Raw genomic sequence first — 20,722 nt, 5'->3', positions numbered from 1 at the left:
CGACATCGGACCAGATTGCCTCAACTCTCGACTGTCCTTCTACACCCCCTCCCGCCAACTGCGCTCTTCCAGCCAAGCCTTCGCCACTGTACCTCGCATCAACAAGACCACCATGGGAGGCAGATCCTTCTCATACCTGGCTGCCAAAACATGGAACTCACTCCCCGCTTACCTTCGCCTCACCCAGAATCACCTAGCGTTCAGAAAGCAGCTTAAAACGTGGATATTTGACAAATAATCCACCTCCCCTTCCTAAGCGCCTTGAAACCCTCTGGGTATGTAGTGCGCTATATAAGTGTTATGACTTGACTTGACTTGACCCTGACAAAATCAGGCTGAAAGACCTCATGTTGGAAAAATGGCAAAATTATGAAATACCTTTTCATAAAGATAGTATAATTTCGTGGGAAAAGTACATGCAATCAAGAGAAAGGTAAGAAGGTAGTGGGGGTAGAAGACGGGGGAAGTGGACAGGGTCGGGAGAATAAGTAAAAGATAAGATTTAAAAAAAGGGTAAAGTAGGAGGGTACAAGAGGATAGGCATTTAAGTAAGGGAAGGGTACAAGCGCTCTTGAGAAGTACAAAGACAAGTGGAATGTACATGCACGGCTGGTTACCGTTGGTAAGTTTGAAAAACTTACGGGATGATTTAGAGTATAGCGGGTGGCCCCAGACACCTGGGTGGGCAGATGCGGTCACTTCCATCCTCCTGACTGAAGACTGCCAACCATTCTTACAGATCGCTGCTATGCCCCAAAGTGCTCCCGCTAGCGCGGCGGAAGCTCTTTCGGCAAAACCAATATGCCCGTCCCCTACCGCCATAGCTCTAAATGGCAGCAGGCCAGCGTTATTACTTCCTGCAAGGAACACAAATCATTGACACTGACATGCCTGGACATTCCTTCCAAGCAGATAGACCATTGCTTTGCGTCCTGTGAATGACTGTCACACTGGATGCAGAAAGGAAAAAGAGTGGTGGCAGGCCTTCCAACTTCTAAAAGAATGCTTCACTTTGGAGCAGCTTCTGCTTTATTTCTGTTTAACGTTATTGAGAATTAAAATCACTGTTAAGGAGAAACAGGCATTTTAGACACCTCCAGGACAAGGTTCACTGCCTGGGGAAGAATGAGTTTTGAGGCATGGGGTGTGTAGAATGAGAGACCAGCTTTCACATTTGTGACAGAATAAAGCCTCCCTGTGAGTGGCCTTTCAATGGGCAGATAAAGGGTTCCCATTATTCAGCGTCCTCACAGTGTGTGCTCATGTTGTGTTTTGCTAGACTCCCTCCATGGCTTGTAATCCTCTGAGCATGTAGGCTGCAGCTGGTCCTAATTTGATCAATACCGCGCATACACAGGAAAGTGTTAGTATTATCATTTAAAATGTATTTTTATGAATGTTCATATTTAATGCCTGTATTGAGATGGCTGACCTCATGAGATCAATGTCCAGCAATAACCAAATGCTGATGGCTGAGTTCAGTAATCACCATTCATCTGTGAGGAATACCTGAAATTTAGAAAAAGAATTCCCAGTTGAGGCAGAGCGCTCCTCTGTCTCCTGTCTCAACCAGAAGCGATGAGGAGAATACCGGAGTTAGCATAAGGTACCACGCACCCATAACCTTGTTTAAAGTGCTCTTTAAGGAGCCAATTTAAGCTACAACATGATTAATCCAGCCAGAGCTGTGACAGACAGATGAATGATCACATATTTTTATCAATTGAAAAATTGAAACTGTTTCCTTTCTTCCAGTGCGTGCCTAACAGGAATGGGGAATCTACATTCTATGAATGTGTCGCTGGTGAAGAACGTCACATCCAATGAAACGGTCGACCACGTGTTCATAGCGCACAGAAGCTTTGAAAACACCACTCTCTGGTTACTCAGCACCGGCAACTTGGTGATCATTGCATTTGTGTTCTCCAAAGGGCGACCGTTCAGACAACCTGTGTACAGAAACTGTGAGTACCACACAACGCCATATGCCGTGAGCGAGTACCATCTTCTATAAAGCGTTACACACTGGAAGGGTAAATCTCTAACGAAGATCTGACATACACCGAGGTTGTGCCTATTAGTTATTGGAATGTGGTACGGTCCTTCGAGGGTAAAAAGTAATTATGAAATATGAGGTTATTTGTTCTGCTTCACCTCCTACAGACTATTTACACAGGTCCATCCTCAAGACGGTCAAGTGGATGTAGTCTGGAATACTGAATAGGGAATACCGTAATATCCTAATCTCATAGACAATTTATCAAGGATTGAAATATCAAGAGGTAATTTAACTTCAGAAATTATAGATGTAAAAGTTTTAGCTCTGCATCTACGCACCTTTAGGATATACATATATTGTCAAGATGGTATGTGTGGAGTTATGTATTGACAACCTATACATACTTACCCATCAGTATTTTTGTCCTCAATACTTTGGCTTTAATGTTATGGAATAACCATAACCATAGTCTCTACTTGATACTCCAGACCCACACCAGGTCGAGCCACCAAATCTAAATTAGCCCCTTATACTTACTCAACAATCGTCTCATATGTGGTAAATCACTTATTCCTCTCTGCCTCAAACTGTAAATATGTGCAATGAAAATACAATGAATGTGTGATGTGAAAAGTAGCTGTGTGATTCAGTTCTGACTCAAAATACAATGTTCAACTTCCTCATTATAACCCGGTTTTCATTACCTAGTATCGGAAATGACCATCCTGTGCACGGTCTACCCCCAGATTTTTGACTTGACTGCTGGCTGTACATCTCTGTGCACTTTAACCCCGATATCCAGTCATATTGTGCCAATGCTCTCCCTTTTAACATCATGAAATTGGCATACCCCTGACTGGCATATTTAACTTGCCTACAAGTCCCTTGTATATTATACAAAAAAGTACCCAGGGAGTGTAAGTTAAATGTCACAGTGGACTTTAGGACTCATTGTGCACTCCACTCCACTCCACAGTGAAAACGTGACTGCAGCCATACCCTGTGTAGCCTGGCTGTGCAGTTAACCCCTTTTGCAGGTCTAAGCCTTCATTTTAAATATTACTAAGCTCCCATTAACCAGGCCCTAATGCCCATAAGGAAGGGTGTATGGTATTGTATTCAAAAGGAGGACAAGTGAAAGTTTAATATTAAACATGGACTTACAGTGAAAAGGCCCTAAAAGTTATTTTCACTGTAGCGGGGTTGGCTGCTCCGTAGGAAAGCATTGTGATACAACATAACATTTAATAATGTTATGTTCAGCTAAGAAGCAGCTTCAAATTCATTTTGGACTTTTTGAATTATTTATTAAAAGCCCAATTCACTGGGGGAGTCAGGTTTGTAACAAATATTTTGGAAAGGTTACTCTTGGAAAGTTACCTTTTCCCTGCCTAAAGCCTCTGGATGCCAGTTTGTATGAGACCAACTTTCATCTGGCAGCTGAATAGCCCCCTTGCTGAGGTGTGAATTTGGTCTCAGAGCTTAGAGTCTGTTCCAATGGCATGATGCCCCTAGCTCTGCCAAGGAACTTGATTAACTTCAAAGAGGCCTACCCTGTCACAGGCAATTGTTAGCTGACACCTGGGAAAGGCCCTTTTTTGTCCCCCCAGTCAGACAGGCACTAATCCCAGTGGGAGAGGTTCTACCCCCAGAACTGCTTTAGGAAGACCACAGAGGAGGGGCTGCTCATCTCACTGGCCCTGGCTTGGGGTGGGCACAACTGCTCTGAACAAGGGGAGAAGGTTATCTACAACTTGGATATAGGAGAGGGGGCACTGTGGGATTTTTTGCAGTAGGGCACACAGGAAGTAGTGCAAATGTGGGTGGGCTTTCCCCTGGGAACTTTTACCCCATTGGTTACGGAGTGGCCCGAAGTCACCCCTACCCGCAGGCTGGTGTCAGGCATACATGAGGCACCCACAGTAGCCTCCTCTGAGCACTTTCTAGCCCTGTGGAAGAACAGAAGAGAAGAGGACTAGACCTGCTGCCTGTGACCTAGAAGACTGAACTTGCTCTCCTTGTGTACCCAATACAAAGTAGTGGACCACTGACCTCCTGTTAAAGCTACAGGAATATACAGGCTACAAGAGGCCTTTTCTGCGACTGCCCAGCTGACCAGTTCCAATTGAATCTTTCCTGGACCATGCTTCTGGCCTCTGCTGGAGTGAATCTTGACCCCCAATTGCTGTCACCAAAGTCCTGGACACTTGGCTGGTGTTGAAGTCTACTCCTCGTATCATTTTCCGGAACTTGTGAATTACAAACATTTTGGCTCCAAAGACCTCTGCAGGACCAGGGCAAACCTGCCAAGCCAATCCGACTGAGGTACATTACTGCTGAACCTAAGAGTCATGGTTCTTCCCACTCTGAGGGGCAGATGTACAAGCCCCTTGTGACACATGTACGCTGCTGTTGCGTCACTTCTGTGACGCAGTGGCGTCGTAAACAATGCACCACGTTGCAAAACATTTACAATGTGATGCATCTAGGGAGATGCGTCACGGTGTAAAGCCCTGCACCAGGAATAATGTATGCAGGGTGGGCGTTCCCACGCAAGAAAACCTTGTAAAAGTGACACAGTGAAATCTACAAGATTTCACTGAGTCACTTTTATGACGTCACTCCGTCAAAACCTTACGCCTGCTTGAAGCAGGTGTAAGGAGTGACGTAGCACAGCTAGTATAGGCCGCCCTTGAGCAGTGCTGGAGTTGTGTCACGCCTGCGACACGACTCCAGCACTGCATCACCTTTACGCCGACATGCGTCACGCAAATGTCAATCCTTGTGCCACAGTGCGCCGCATTGTAAATGCAACAGGCGCAAGTTTTTTTTTAGATGACACAAGTTAACTGATGCATCTCTGCTGATTTGCAGAGATGCGTCAGTTCTTGTAAATCTGCCCCTGAGTTTTTCTGCAGCAGCAAATCTAATTCAGCAGGAAATCACGGAGAGGCTATCCAGCCTTGTGAAACCGTCTTCTGATACAGCCTGAAGCCTTGCCCCCTGGACAATCTGAGTTCCAAAAAAGTGACTATGCCTAAATGTAGTAATCGTTGCTGGCAGAAAGGAACCGAAAGTATCCGGCCGGCGTGAGACCTTCCTTGGGCTTGAAATTCAGATTTCTGCTGCTCAGAGCTTTCTCACCAAAAGTCAATGGATTCACTGTGGACTTTGTTCATCTGCTATCTGACTTTGTGACGCCGTATTCGACCACAGTCTGATACCTTGCCCCGCTGAGGGTTTTTGACTTCGATTTCAAAGACTGAGTCCAAAGATGAAACTTCCTACCGATTAAACATGGTTTCTGTATCCGACCTGTACTCCTTCACTGTCATCCTTTACTCACGCCTAGTTACCAGTCAAGCTCAATAATATGAGCACTTATCACTTTTTGGTGCTATTTTTATATTTAGACGTTAAAAATTAATATCTCTGATTTCTTTATTAGATTATTGCAATTTTTGCTGATTCAAATTTTCTCTATTTTTCTAAATTGGTTTGGGGTCTTTTGTGTATTGTCTTTCGACTTTATTGCTGTTATGGTACTGCATAAATATTGAACACCTTGCCTCTAAATTGAGCCTGTCAGCTCCGTGCCTTAGCTTCCAGGGAGTTGAGTGCTGGTAAATAAGTGACTTTAACAGTTTGACCAGACAAGGGTTGTGGTTATTACATCAGGTGGATATGTTGTATGGATCTCTGCTCATATACAGAACTGTGCACAGAGCATTCGGACATTAGTGAATTATGGTGCGCCAAAAACTCTCCTCCGTGCCTAACAAAACCCTCACCAGCTAGCAATCAGTGTCACATTAGAACTTTGTCCTATAGCACAGAAACCAATGATTAGACAACCCAGAACATGCGACTCAGGACTATCTTGGGAATAGTGGGAAGTGAAGACACCTTTTGATTACACTCACAATGGTTCGTAACGAAAGTAATAAAGAGGCACCATAAGGTTAAATTCTTTAATTTAACGTTGTGTCCACATTTGCAGTACCTTAGACAACACAAGCAAACATATTACTAATAATATTGTGATTAGCAGGGTTACAATTCCGTAAAACACAAAAGGAGGAACCATAGTACAATAGTAGTGCAAACAGGTAAAATATAATGCCTAGTTATACACCCTCCCTATATTGGATCATTATTATTATAAACTATAGAAGGTCTCATGAGCATCGGAGGACCCCATTTACCTCTCCGTTCAGTAAGTGTAAATTACATCAGGTATAGGTCTCTCTGCATCCCTGGATTCATCCAAGTGTGTGAGATCACAAGTGTGCTATGATAAACGCAGCAGAATCTCACTCATTTCGCAGCTGCCAAAATATTGTGTCTACAGAGTGTTACACGGGCATGCAGAAAAACAGGCTCACAAGTTATGATGTCCTTGGCGGCTTAGCACTCACTGTACAGACAGTGGATACGATGTATGTCTGGGGAAGGGAAAAACAAACTCTCTCCCACGTGAGAACCTTCGGAAAAGCTAACTTGCAAAAACACCCAGCATCCGTGTCGTGCGCAAAAGGCGAGCAAAGGAAAAAGATGGCGTTTAAAATCAGAAAAGCCATGCTAATTCAACATACACTCATAAGGTGGCCGAACCCACACAACAGATATTCATCCCCTTTCACTAATACTCCACTTTGTGTGTTCTGCTGTAATACACAAATATTGCGTTCCCCTGGCTACTGTTTTTGGGATCTTCTATTTTACACTGCCAAATACTGAAAAGAAATAAATAAAATGTTGACTAGTCTGAATGACAAAACTGGCATGTTGCACTGAGTCCCATAGTTCATGCCTCAGAGGTAAACAGGAATACATTTGGTATCTTGACGTAGTTGTCAGAATGAGTGTGTGTTCTGCATAAGACATGAACAACACATCAATTCAGTTAGAAATGAAGAACTTCAATATCCTGATGAGGCTTAAGTAAAATATAAATATATAACAAAAAAATGAATCTATTGTGAAGACAAATTGAAAAAATAATGAAACGAAGAAGGTGTTACTTTGAAAATCCATGGAGAGTAAAAAATAAAAAATAGTGAAAACATAGTGAATTAATCTGTCCTGCTTAACATTAGAGGTCCTCCAGGTGGTTCACTAGTGTTGAAATTTAAAAGACCTCGAGGAAGCCTGGCAGGAGCGCCGACCAGTCGGATGTGGTCTACTGGAGTTCTAAGTTAGATACTGTGTTCTGCAGTTGCGAATAGAGCCAACCCCAGGAAACCCCAGATGCAGAAGATGCAGAAGATGCGGTGAACCCACCCATGGCTTTCCTGAAGAATCCCGCTTGGGGAGTCAGCTTGTATATTCCGGTTGCAGTGACCCTCAGGTTCCCGGCCAGCAACCAATTCCATATTGTTTGGGCTTCCATGGATAAGGCTCTGGACTTTGTCCCCCTTGCTGGTTTGGGTAGTACATTGTTGTTGTGTTGTCTGTCTGAACAAGGAGGGATTCTGTTGTGAAGGACGGTAGCAAAGACCTCAGGCCCAATGAGCAGCTCTTGGTTCCAGAAGGCTGATATGATAAGTCGTTTCCTTCTTGGACCACGTTCTTCCCCTTTAAACCGGTTGCTGCACGGATCCTACCCTGGTTCACTGCTGCCTGGTTCATCTTGCTACCGTCAGAAGATGATGAGATATATAAGTGCTGGGCCTAAACGCTGGACCCCTCGTACTCCCTGCATGATAAAAAGATGAATACAATAAATAAAATAAATCTATTGCATCATGAGGGGGTTATCACTGAAGATGTGACGACACAGCTCTTCATTCCGGATTGCTTTTACTGGTATTAGATGCAGGGCTACATAAATAACATCTTCGCACAGGAGGGATCTAAGGGGGATTCTTTTTATGTTATGGACAGCCAACTGATCATTTTAGAGAATCACAACTTCTCTTATTTCTTTGTAAATAAATGCATCACATATGAACTAGAACTTCTGTTGTGACAAGCAGGGGTGAAGGTGTTGAGCAGTTTAAATGTATGATGGAGTGTTTGAAACTGCAGGCTAACCTTGTATTGCAAACAAACCCCTAATGTTTTTCCCTTGTGTTTTGTTTTCCAGACCCTTTCCTTTTTCTTCTGATGCTCCACGCTGCACTTTGCATTTTCTTCATCTTTGCTGACATCCAGAGCGTGTATGCTGTCATGGAAGTAAGTCTGATATACTGTGCATTTTTCTGAATATTGGTCACCTTTACAAATGTCATAAAAGACATCTCTAAATCGACGTTTTAATAACAACCTAGCTCTGTGTTGGGCCAGCAGTGGCTGGCGTGAAGCATCTCTTGGCTAGTAGTGTGAAGATGTGACTGCTGTTCAGGCAGTCTCTTGGTTTGAGTGTCAGCAGGCATCAGGGGTCCCCTGGCACAGATTGTAAACAGACACTACAAATGTGCACAAACCTGGCTGCGCCTCATGGGGGTGGAAAGTGAGCCCAAGATGGCAGAGGCAGAGCTTTGGACACAATCTGCCTCAAAAGATGCATTTGTTGCAGGAGTACAGTTCAACTCTGCACGCGAGGAGCTTTTATGAATGCGTTGCTGGACATGGTATACAAAAAAGTCGAAGCATATATGAGAATACGGATACATATGCTGTGTGTGATGACAGAATTGATTGGAAAACTCATTATCATGAGTGTCCAAGTGACAAGCATGGGCATTTCTGCAAATAAACTGAGGGGAAACTGAAAGGTGCATTTGTAATCAGTGAATTACCTCCATTATAAAAATTGAGTATTGAGTCAAGTACGGTTTAGGAATAAGATTACCGGGAAAAGGATAAAGTAGTCAATGAGGTGTGTAAGGAGGCGGCTGTAATGCATCCGATCAGGGACAAAACTTCACACTTCTCCTGGCTTATCTTATAACTCAAAAAGTCTGCATGAAAAAAACAAAGGGGCATATTATCAAGGTGGTTTATCTCCGCTTTTTTGGCTTTAAAAGCCAAGAAAGCGGGGATAAAAATATCTCCCTATTACCTAGCTGTCGCTAACACCAGTTAGCGACAGCTAGTAGGAGATAGCGACCATCTTGAGCCCCGCTTTGCATGTCAGTGATATTTATCACTAATGACATGCAAAGTGGGCGTGCCAAGATGTTAGAGACTGGAAACAGTCGCTAACATCGCTATCTCCTATTACCAACTTTTGGAGATATTTGCGCTAAGCGCGAATATCTCCAAAAGCTAACACCTGCCCTGAGCAGTTCTTAGCCATGTTATCCAATGGGAAGTGGATAACATGGCTAAGAGCATTAGCTCGGAAATGCATAAATATCGCTGACTTTTCAGCGATATTCATGCATTGCGGCCGATTTTTATCGCATTTGCGATAAACCTTGGTAATACCAAGGTTTATTTGCGATAGAAATCGCCGCAGCGCAGCGTTAACTTTTTGTCTCTAACCAAGCAATAGCGATAATTATCGCTATTGCTTGGTAATATGCCCCAAAATTTGTAAGATCGCTGCTGCAATCGAAGTCTCTGGGCTCACCGATGTCTCAGTGTCTGCACATGACATAAACCCTCTCCCAGCCTTCTGAATAGGCTGATAGGCACCCGTAGTCAACGCACTCGCATCTATCCCACCCCTGACCTGCCACAGGATGTCTCGTAGCATCCTCTGGTGCGAGCCAGAGGAGCACAGAGAAGAAGGCTAATCAGGGGATTCGAATCCCTCTGCCTACCAGGAAGAGAGGACGAATCGAAGGTAGCCGTCTAGTTCTCCAACATTGGGGCTGATTACGATGCTGGACACCATTTTGGATTGGGACCGCTCGACCATAGGTCGGCAGTTCCGACCGGACAATTTGGATGCGCCGTATGGGTAGTCAGAAACATCCATTTTCCAATGGCAGCTTCTGCAGCAGGCGGAAATGGCCCACAGCACAAGCTGATATTGAAGTATGGGTGTTTTTAAACATCCCTGCACTGCATGCGGTGCCTGACACACGGTGCAGGGATGTTTAGGGGGAAATCATAGGTGCACCCCAGGCCCCATAGCAAAGTCACTTTCCAATAGCCTTTCCATGCCGGAAAGACAGACATGAAAAGTATGTCGGAAACTGACATCATAATCACAACAGCAGAGCCGAGGCTGGCTCCATTGACTTTCAAGGATTATTTGTGTTTCCAACCCTCCAACAGGCTTCTTGAGTCTTGTCAGAAGTGCAGTGGAATCCTCCCACAGGTTTCACTCTGACTGCCGTCATCGTAATACGGTAGTCGGAGTGAAACCAACCATCTTGGGCGGAAAGCCTCTGACAGCTGGTCGGAGGCGATCCGCCCGATATCGTATTCAGCCATCAAGTCTCAATTTTTTGCAGGAAACATTCAACTCAGTACATTTCTCTTGTGCAGATGGTCTTGGAATTGTAGTCCTAGCTGTTAAGCCTTATTCCGATTCCAAATTGCCATAGATGTATCTCTATATCTTTATCATTGCATGGGAGGTGTGTACCAGTGGGCGTACACACCTCCCATCACCATGCTTCTCAAGTCAGACTCCACAGAAAAACAAACTCAGTGAATAGAAATTCTGCAAAGCCATGCCCCTAAATGATGTAATTTTCAAGAAAAATGAAATTTAGCTTTTGGTAGAAACCAGTTCATAACATGTCTTTTTGAATGCTGCATTTTCATGGTTTTTGAAAGTGTAAACCACCTTGAAATGGGCTTTCTTTGTTTCTACAAAGCTCGCATGAATCCTTTTCTCCCTCCACCCCTCTTCCTTTCCACATGACATCAAATAGTACCACAACACTTGGTGTCTCTGATGCAGTGGGCGGTCCACCCCTTTCAGCCAATTCATGCTGGGTCCGAGGCACTGCCTTTAGCATCAGTCCAAAGTTGTGTTACAGTGTACAGGTACAAGTCCAGAGTTGTGTCACAGTGCACAGGCACAAATCCATAGTTGTGTCACAGTGCACGGTTACAAGTTCAGAGTTGTGTTACGGTGTACCGACACAAGTCCAGAGTTGTCTCACAGTGCGTGGGTTTAAGTCGAAAGTTGTGTCACAGTGCATGGGCACAAGTCCAGAGTTGTTTTACAGTGTACTGGCACAAATCCAGAGTTGTGTTACGGTGTACTGGCACAACTCCTGAGTTGTGTTACAGTGGACGGGCACAAGTCCAACATTGTGTGACGGGGTGCTGGCACAAGTACAAAGTTGTGTTATGGTTTACCAGCACAAGTCCAGAGTTGTGTTATGCTGGAGGGGCACAAGCCTACAGTAGTGTTACATGGATGGGCACAAGTACAAAATTATGCTACAGTGCATGGGCACAAATACAGAGTTGTGTTATGGGATACAGGCACAAGTCAAAAGTTGTGTTACAGCGTATTGGCATAAGTCCAGAGTTCTGTTACAGTGGATGGGCACAAGTCTAAATTTCTGTTATGGTGTGCTGGCACAAGTCCAAAGTTGGGTTACGGTGGATGCACACAAGTACAACGATGTGTTATGGTGTACTGGCACAAGTTCAGACATTTGTTATGGTGTACTGGCAGTTAGGTTATGGAGTACCGGCACAAGTTCAGAGTTTTGGTATAGTGTACTGGCACACGTCCACAGTTATGTTACGTTGTACTGGCACAAGTACAGAGTTTGGTTACAGTGGATAGGCACAAGTCCAATGTTGTCTCATGGTGGGTGGGCACATGTACAAAGCTGTGTTACGGTGGACAGGCACAAGTAAAAAGCTGTGTTATGGTGTACCAGCACAAATCCAGAGTTGTGAAATGGTGTACTGGCACAAGTTCAAAGTTGTGTAATAGCGGACTGGCACAAATCCAGATTTGTGTTATGGTGTCCTGGCACAAGTCCAAAGTTGTGTTATGGTGGACGGGTAAAAGTCCATAGTTGTGTTACGGTGTACCGGCACAAGTCCGCAGTTGTGTTATGGTGGGCGGGACAAGTCCAGAGTTGTGTTATGTGGGCAAGCGCATGTCCAAAGCTGTCTTATGGTGGATGGGCACAAGTCCAAAGTTCAGTGTTGGCTGCCTGTAAACGGGGGTGGAAGGGCAAATCAGGGGCAGGGATGAAAAACATTTAAAAATTAATTTACCTTCTTCACTGCTGGCTCGCCGCACGCCTCACTCTCGCCTCTCCTCCGTCTACTTCTCTGCTGGAAGAAGCAACGGAAACAACCAGGCTTCCGGGCTCTGCTGGCCAATCACAATGCTGCAGGAGCAGTGTCGTGAATGGTCTGAGCAGCCTGTTTGCTGCTCGGGCAGTGGTTGGGGAGGCTCGGCATGTTCTCCACAGGGCTATGCAACACAGCCCAATGGAGAACAGCCCAAGTGCGCATGACCGTTTGGCCGGCTCTAGAGGGCCGGTCAAAGCGGCATGTGCACGTTGGGAGGGAGCACAAACTACTTCTGCTCCTTCCTCGCGAGTCATCCCCGCCTCGCCCAACTTGGCTGAAATTGCAAAGAGAAATTACATGATAATAACTTCTTGTTATTGTTATTTTATTTTTATTTTCCACTGCTCAACGAGTAGTGGGGTAACTCTCCCCCGCCTTAGCAGAGAAGCCGCCACTGCCAACGTTGTGTTTCTGATATTTGCACCCTGGGGATGTACTGAAACCAAGCTGTGTGTGGGCCCGGTCAGAACCTGAGGGCCACAGCTCGGCACCGGGACCCTGACATTTCGTTTTCAGTAATTAGTGGCTCGAATCCCAGACCTCCGGGGCCGGGTGACGTACAGAGGCTCTGACAGAGCAGAATTGACCCAAAGGTTTATGAAGTGGCAAACAGTGACATGCACACAAGAAATATTTGACTGGTTAACCTCTGACCCGCGCATGTACAGCATCTCCGTGCAGCTTCCAGCAGTGAAAGAGCGCGGAATTACGCATCTGTGCATGTCTGCTGGTCACCTGGCACAGACATCTTAATGCCGCGTCACACGGACTCCGAACATTTACTATTTCTCCTCGATGTTTCTGGGCACGTTTTGGGTTTGTCAGATAGACTTCACCCATCCACAGAGGGGCCTGAGAGTGAACCCCCCCCTCCGTTGCTCCAGGTACTGCCCTCCCCAAGGAAATGGGGGCCCACCCTGGGCCCCCAGGATTCCTACACCTCGCCAGCGAAGACCCTTTAGAAATAAAATAACCTTAAAAAGGAGTACATTCCCTTTTATAACATTACATAAACTGCATGCACCTTTCTATCAGGAAAAATATCATATAAATTAAAGAACTTTGGGGCATATTATAAAGAACCTTGTTAAAATTATCGCAGTTTTAGCGTCAGGAAACTGCAGCTAAAACGGCGATAATGGGCTTGATAATATGCATTATAGTACTCAAATAGAAACCCAGGTGAGATGAGCAGGACATCTAACCTGGCCTTCTATTGGAATTCTATAACGCATATTAACAAGCCCATTATCGCCGTTTTAACGGCAGTTTCCTGCTGCTAAAACGGCGATAATTTTAACGAGGGTCTTGCTAATATGCCCCTTTAAAACTGACATTTCTTTATTCTTCAAAACAAAATGATATATTACAAGTGGTTGATTGTTCCACATCATTTATTACTGTCCAATAACGTATATATAGATACCATCCCAGCGCATCATGGAATGTTCTTACACTCATAACATTGCACTTAAGACCAGCATCACATGATGGCCCGTATCCAAGAAGTGACACTCAAGGTTTCCATGGGGATGCCCTCCGTAACCCCGCTGGTGAGTCACCAGAGATGACATTGGTGTTATTTCTGTGGCAGCAGCTGGCTCATCATGGGTCAAGAGCAGAGACTGCCGGAGAAACTCTCTGCCCTCTTAGAAACTCTTGCGTTTTGCGGTATCCACAAACCTGACCTTCCACTGCTCTCGCTGTGGCCGGGGGATTGAATCAGTTGCCACGGTGGGAGTGGCTGGGGCAGTGCTTAATTTCAGCTGGTGGCTTCTGCTGCTGAGCACCGCCACTCAATTGTCAACACTGGTGCTTGTGATAGTCTGCCACAGGGTGGCGCTGTCTCACTAATTTAGAGCTTAAGACAACAACAGTTGTTCCTTAATTCAATATGGATTGAAAATGAACCATTCTTATGGCTTTGGGGACCTGGAATAGTCTGAATTGTCACATTTGTAGGAGTGTGAAGGTTAGTAGTTGTGTTGGTACTGCCTTTGGAAGCGCTGGGAGGGCCGGTGTGTGGTGCAAGCTGCAGTGGTCTCCAGACAAGGGCCCTGGCACTTATGTTTTTTTCTCGCAAATTAGGCACTCTGCCCAGGGGCCACCCTTGAGCAGTGTGAGGTGTCTAAAATAGAGCTTCTCCTAAGGGAAAACATATTTTCCTCAAGGCAAAAAATGTGTTTATGCTTGTGAGCACTGCTTGAAACTCATGAGTCTAACAGCTTTTCAGGAGTTTATTCCAAATCCCAAGTATAAATAAATGCAGCCACACGTGGGTGTATATCTACACGTGTAGAGATACAGCTTGTTTGTGAATTGGGTCATCAGTGATAAAAAAGACTCTGTATTGGAGCCTCCAGCCTCTCTAAACATTCCAATAGTCACTGTTTCTTCCTCTGGTCCACAGCTCGTCTGCACGCCTGTCCTCTGGAGGGTTCACATCGTCATCATTATCCTTGTCGCCTTCGCAGTCTTATTCATTGTAGAGGTAAGTGATGGTCGCGTCACGTGACTGTGGTGCAGATGAGGGGAGTGCTTACAGAGTGAATGCCCCCCGCCCAGTGGGCGCACACACCTGCCATCACCATGCTTCTCAAGTCAGACTCCACAGAAAAACAAATTCAGTGAAAAGAAATTCTGCAAAGTCATGCCACCTAAATTGTGTAATTTTCAAGAAAAATGAAATGGAGCTTTTGGTAGAAACCAGTTCATAACATGTCTTTTTGAATGCTGCATTTTCATGGTTTTTGAAAGTGTAAACCACCTTGAAATGGGCTTTCTTTGTTTCTACAAAGCTTGCATGAATCCTTTTCTCCCTCCACCCCTCTTCCTTTCCTCATGCTGCTCATCCTTGTCTACCACTGTTTGAGGTTTTTCCAGCCACACTCTTTTTCCTACTCTTCCCCCCTTTCTAACTTACCTCCCCTACCTTCATCTCCTTATATCTTTCTCTGCAGTGCTATAAAGCTACTTTCTGTTACCTGGATTCCTTGAAGACTCCACATTTTTTCAGTTCCTTGATTTTCAACTAAGTGGTGTTTCTAATAGTTTGTTTGTTCATTAAATGTGTTTTAAGGGCCTGATTCACAAAGAAAAATGTACACTTTCTAAAAATGTTACAATCATTTACTATTCACAAAGGAATTTTACTAGTAGTATCTTTACGACTGCGGGGTCTCCTCACATAAAAAGATGGAACAGACTCTTTCTGTTGTTGTATCATGGCGCCCAACGTGGGGACTCCACCCACAGCAGTGCATATTCACAGTAGCGCAGTTGAGGCCAACCAGAGAGTTCTCAATAGCAGAAGCATCTCCATCTGAAAGACTTCCATCAACAGCCTGAAAGGTCTCCTTGCAGAACACAGACATCTGCCATGCTGCAGAACTTTAAGGCCTCAATGCCTTCCCCGTACACTTCGCTTTACATGACAACGAGATCAGAGGAAGGTAATGCCCAAATGCATGTGTGTGCCTGACCCCTAGACACTATTCTTCAGTCACACCCATGCTTGTAGCAGTCTCTGTGGATAAAACTATGTATGTTACTAGAACTCGCCAGCTACAGCTCTGGTGTTATGCTCTGCTTAGGAGATTCTGTTCTCAATAAGTTGTCAAACCTGCTAATTATCTACTGTGTCTACCTGAACTTTGAGGGCCATAATTATCACCATTGGAAATAGAGATTGCCTAATTACGATTCTCTGTGAATCGCAGTTAGGCAATTACTATTCCTAATGTATGAAACTCCATGGGGTTCATTTAGCAATTCCTAGTGGTTTGCAAATTGACCTACCTCATGAATATTAATGAGACAGGTCGCAATTTGCGACCCATAAGGAATCGCATATATCTTGGAGATGGTGGCCTGCTGGAGTTAGCTGACCACCATGTCTGTGATTGCTTTTAAATAAAGCAAATTTTTTAAAAAAAATACAACCCATTTTTTTTAAAGGAAAACGAATTGTGTGTAAAAAAGAAAAATGAAAAGTTTTCTTTTTTAAGAACAGGCAGTGGTCTGTCAGGCCACTGCCTTCACTGAAAAAACATTTTCGCTACCATTGCCAAAGGGGACGTGGTCCATTAGGGACACCTTCCCATTTTCACCACCTACTTGAAGTAGGTGGTGAAATTCGAATGTTTTGCAACTGTATTTCGGTTGCAAAACATTCTAACATACCACTGCGATTCGGTATTAGGAAGGGACGTCCTAACCATGCCCCTTCCGAATACCAAATTGATGTGTATTTTCAGTTCCAAATTGCGTTTCTGTAACATGTTACCGAATCTCAAATTGGAATTCATACATACCAAAATGCATTTTACTGGTCGCAAACGACCCGATTCTGTGAAACGGACCGTTTGCGACCGGTAAAAGAATGATACAGATGGAGCTAAGTGATTCATTACAAACTTCAGGGCAGATCTTGGGAATATCCTGTGTATTGAGATGGAGTTTGAGCTCCTTTCGTACATAACCTGAGAAAAAGATGTTTTTTTGTATGACGTGATTCTATTTTCTTTTGTAGGAAGTGATCATTGGAAACCGAGAACTCTGGGTGCGAGTGAAGACGCATCTGAAGCTCCGGCCCCCGAGCCGGTACAAGGCACTGAGACAGATCCTGGAGCTGGAGACCGACTGGCCCCCGGTTAATGTGACTCTTTACCCCACCTCACTTGCCGTACAGATGGAGGACGGCGGGTTCTACTCTAACCCCGCAGTGGTGGACCTCTTCCTTAGCGGAGAGAAAGACGGGAAGGACCCTCCGGGCCATTGTGCCAATGGGCATTTGCATTAATTTACTACTCGCAAAGGAAGGCATTTATATTTTTAAATATGTGTATACAATAGAAGATATATTTTATTTGGTGGAAAATGAGCTCGCAAAGCTATAATGATCACAGTTGAAGATGTATTTGAAAGATTGAAACAGAAAACGAAGGTAAATGTTGCAAGACTGTGCCATCGCCTGCTGCCCAACCCTCAGCTCAGATGATACAAAGCAAGGCCATGGGTGGAGCAGGGGTGTCCATCGTTGGTCCAGGACTGAGGCTTCTAAGACACATCTCCAGGAGAAACACCAACTCAATAAATGATTCTTATTGAAATACATCTTCCGCACAGGTATCTTATGTAGAGGTCCTGAAAATACCACCTGCGTCCACCCCTCGAGGTTGCACTGTGGACACCTAGAATATAAGGGTCACATTGGACATCACAGGTACATCAGCCATGCTGCTCTACTCCTGAAGGGTGGGCACCATCATTGACCTCTCGATGCTGTGGCTTGAAATCAAATGTCACGGACAACTGAGACAATGACGACCATTCCGGTGCAGACCCACAGACAAGTCAGAAAAACACATTCTAAACAACTGGCAGAGAATTCTGACATTTATAAAATTAGGAAAACTCTCTAGTGCAGAAGGAAAACTAAGATAATGTACTCTGCCTGACACAAGCCCCCCTGCGGATTATTTGAATTGCTACATACTTGAGTTTCATTTTCCACTTGTCATGTTCTAAATAGTTTTTCACTTCAAGACTTTCCTTGCTCTACAGATCTTTTAAAGATGTTGGTGCTGCGCGCACTTCCTCACCTTTCTCACACCATGTGTGCCAGATTCACTTAGGTTTAAGGTAGGAAGTGGAGGTAGTTGTAACCAGACCAACACTACTGCAGACACTTATGCACTCAGAAGCACCATGCAAAGAGATCAACACTACTACAGACACTCATGCACTCAGACGCACACATGCAAACAGAACAACACTACTGTGGACAGTCATGCACTCAGAAGCACCATGCAAACAGATCAACACTACTACAGACACTTATGCACTCAGAAGCACCATGCAAACAGATCAACACTACTACAGACACTCATGCACTCAGACGCACACATGCAAACAGACCAACACTACTACAGACACTCATGCACTCAGACGCACACATGCAAACAGACCAACACTACTGCAGACACTCATGCAGACAGACGCACACATGCAAACAGACCAACACTACTACAGAAACTCATGCACTCAGACGCACACATGCAAACAGACCAACACTACTGCAGACACTCATGCACTCAGACACACACATGCAAACAGACCGACACTACTGCAGACACTCATGCACTCAGACGCACACATGCAAACAGACCAACACTACTGCAGACACTCATGCAGACAGACGCACACATGCAAACAGACCAACACTACTACAGAAACTCATGCACTCAGCCGCACACATGCAAACAGACCAACACTACTGCAGACACTCATGCACACAGACGCACACATGCAAACAGACCAACACTACTACAGACACTCATGCACTCAGACGCACACATGCAAACAGACCAATACAACTGCAGACACTCATGCACACAGACGCACACATGCAAACAGAACAACACTACTACAGACACTCATGCACTCAGACGCACACATGCAAACAGACCAACACTACTACAGACACTCATGCACTCAGACGCACACATGCAAACAGACCAACACAACTGCAGACACTCATGCACACAGACGCACACATGCAAACAGACCAACACTACTGCAGAAACTCATTCACACAGATGCACTAATGCAAACAGATCAACACTACTACAGACACTCATGAACACAGTACCACCATGCATGCAAACAGACCAACACTACTACAGACACTCATGAACACAGTACCACCATGCATGCAAACAGACCAACACTACTACAGACACTCATGAACACAGTACCACCATGCATGCAAACAGGCCAACACTACTACAGACACTCATGAACACAGTACCACCATGCATGCAAACAGACCAACACTACTACAGACACTCATGAACACAGTACCACAATGCATGCAAACAGACCAACACTAGTAAAGACATTCATGCACACAGATACACTAATGCCAAAAGACCAACACTACTGCAGACACTCATGCACACAGACACATACATGCAAACAGACCAACACTACTACAGACACTCATGCACTCAGACGCACACATGCAAACAGACCAACACTACTACAGACACTCATGCACACAGACACACACACTACAGACACGTATGCACACAGCTCAAGCAACCCAGTGTTGACATTTTATTGCCATTTCAGGCAGTTTGCACTTAGGCCATCAGAATTGATTTTTTCCTCAAAAGATACCCAGCCAAATATGTGTATTTGTTCCCAGATGCTGTGGATTCTAAATCCAGAGGGTTTGTAGATATCTTTGGAGCAAACTGAGAAAATAAACAAAATGTTGGAACACTGTTTTTTCTGTTTTTAAAATGAAAACAAAATGTTACTTTTTCTAAAAATGGTATCAAGAAAAAATGTATTGTGCCAAGATCCCCTTCTTCCTACCTTTCAGGACAGAAAAAGTTGTAAAGTCATTTTTACACCACTAAGGGCCTTATTTATGAGGCCCCTTGCACCACTGGAGTGTCACTTTTTTTTTTACGTTCGGGTGGCGCAGTTTGTTGGCCGATATGTACTAGGCCACGTAGAGTCACCCTGCTTGGCTTTTCATGGCCTTGTGAATATGGCGTCCTTCATGCAGTAGTCTGTGTGAAAAAGGCACTTCATGGACTTTGCTGTGGGTGTTCTCACGCAGCACCCATGGGTTCTGGAGCAGGCCCAGATTTACAATGTTTCATAAACCTCAGAATGCATCAGATTTTTACGCCTTCCCAGAAGAGATTGAAGGGAGGCGCAACGAGGAGAAATACATTTATTTCTCCTCGGTTTGTTCTTTTTCTATGTGCGCTGCATTCCCCTGCAAACTACAAAAAAAATAAAAGTAGACAAAAGTCTTAATTTAGCAAACAATCACTCATGGTTTTCCCAAAGGACCTGATACTTTAAATAAAATAAAAAACTATACAAGCTACATTTGGATTGTAAACAACCTTCCACCCTATATTATGAAGAAATTGGATCATTGTTCACGTTTCTGATTTTATACTTTTTATACCTCCCTTTTTTTTATTATTGCTATGATTTTTTTATGAGCTCAATGTTGGTCCCTGATGTCAGTTTTCCTGTTCCGTTGTTCCTATTCTATGTCAAGATTCTGCTATGAAAATGTTTATAAGGTCTGATGTTGATTATCAAAGCCTGTGCGCTAGAAATATAGCAAAAATATTAACAAATATATGGTTGTGAAGGTAAGTGGGAAATAAAGAAATAGATGACAGTGTTTTCATTTGTAATTTGTGGACCTGAAGCATGATCTCCAACAGGAGCACCACTTTGCTTCCATCAGACTTTTATCGTTCCCGGGATATATAGTGTTTATTCATTGTCCCTGAACATGTGATACCCGGAGCCATCAACTGAGCTGCAGATTAGAATGAATATTTTCATCATTTACAATGCATCAATTGATAAGAAAAAACTGAGTAAACGAAAAATAGCCACGATGAAGGCTGGTCATTTTTTTAACCCCATCGCCGCGGGGCTAATTTCCCCGCGGAGCAGGGGTAGGTGGGGGGGCGCACGTGGTGCGGCGGTGCTCATGACGAGCTCGGC

General features: G+C 44.4%; 1 protein-coding gene across 1 annotated transcript in view; it reads left to right on the top strand.

Moving 5' to 3' along the window:
- Nucleotides 1–17,807, top strand: part of LOC147684260 (putative cation-transporting ATPase 13A4) — a 190,033-nt gene extending 172,226 nt beyond the window's left edge. Inside the window, exons 26-29 of the mRNA XM_086944971.1 lie at nt 1,756–1,964; nt 8,088–8,176; nt 14,583–14,663; nt 16,704–17,807. Of these exons, the coding sequence (XP_086801097.1) occupies nt 1,756–1,964; nt 8,088–8,176; nt 14,583–14,663; nt 16,704–16,973 (649 nt within the window). The 3' untranslated portion in view covers nt 16,974–17,807. The remainder of the gene's footprint in view (nt 1–1,755; nt 1,965–8,087; nt 8,177–14,582; nt 14,664–16,703) is intronic.
- The last annotated feature ends 2,915 nt before the right edge of the window (nt 17,808–20,722 follow it).

Source organism: Lissotriton vulgaris, chromosome 11 (assembly GCF_964263255.1).
Source record: "Lissotriton vulgaris chromosome 11, aLisVul1.2, whole genome shotgun sequence".
Classification (NCBI taxonomy): domain Eukaryota; kingdom Metazoa; phylum Chordata; class Amphibia; order Caudata; family Salamandridae; genus Lissotriton; species Lissotriton vulgaris.
The sequence above is the reverse complement of the archived record's forward strand: the minus strand, read 5'-3'. Positions and strand labels throughout refer to the sequence as shown.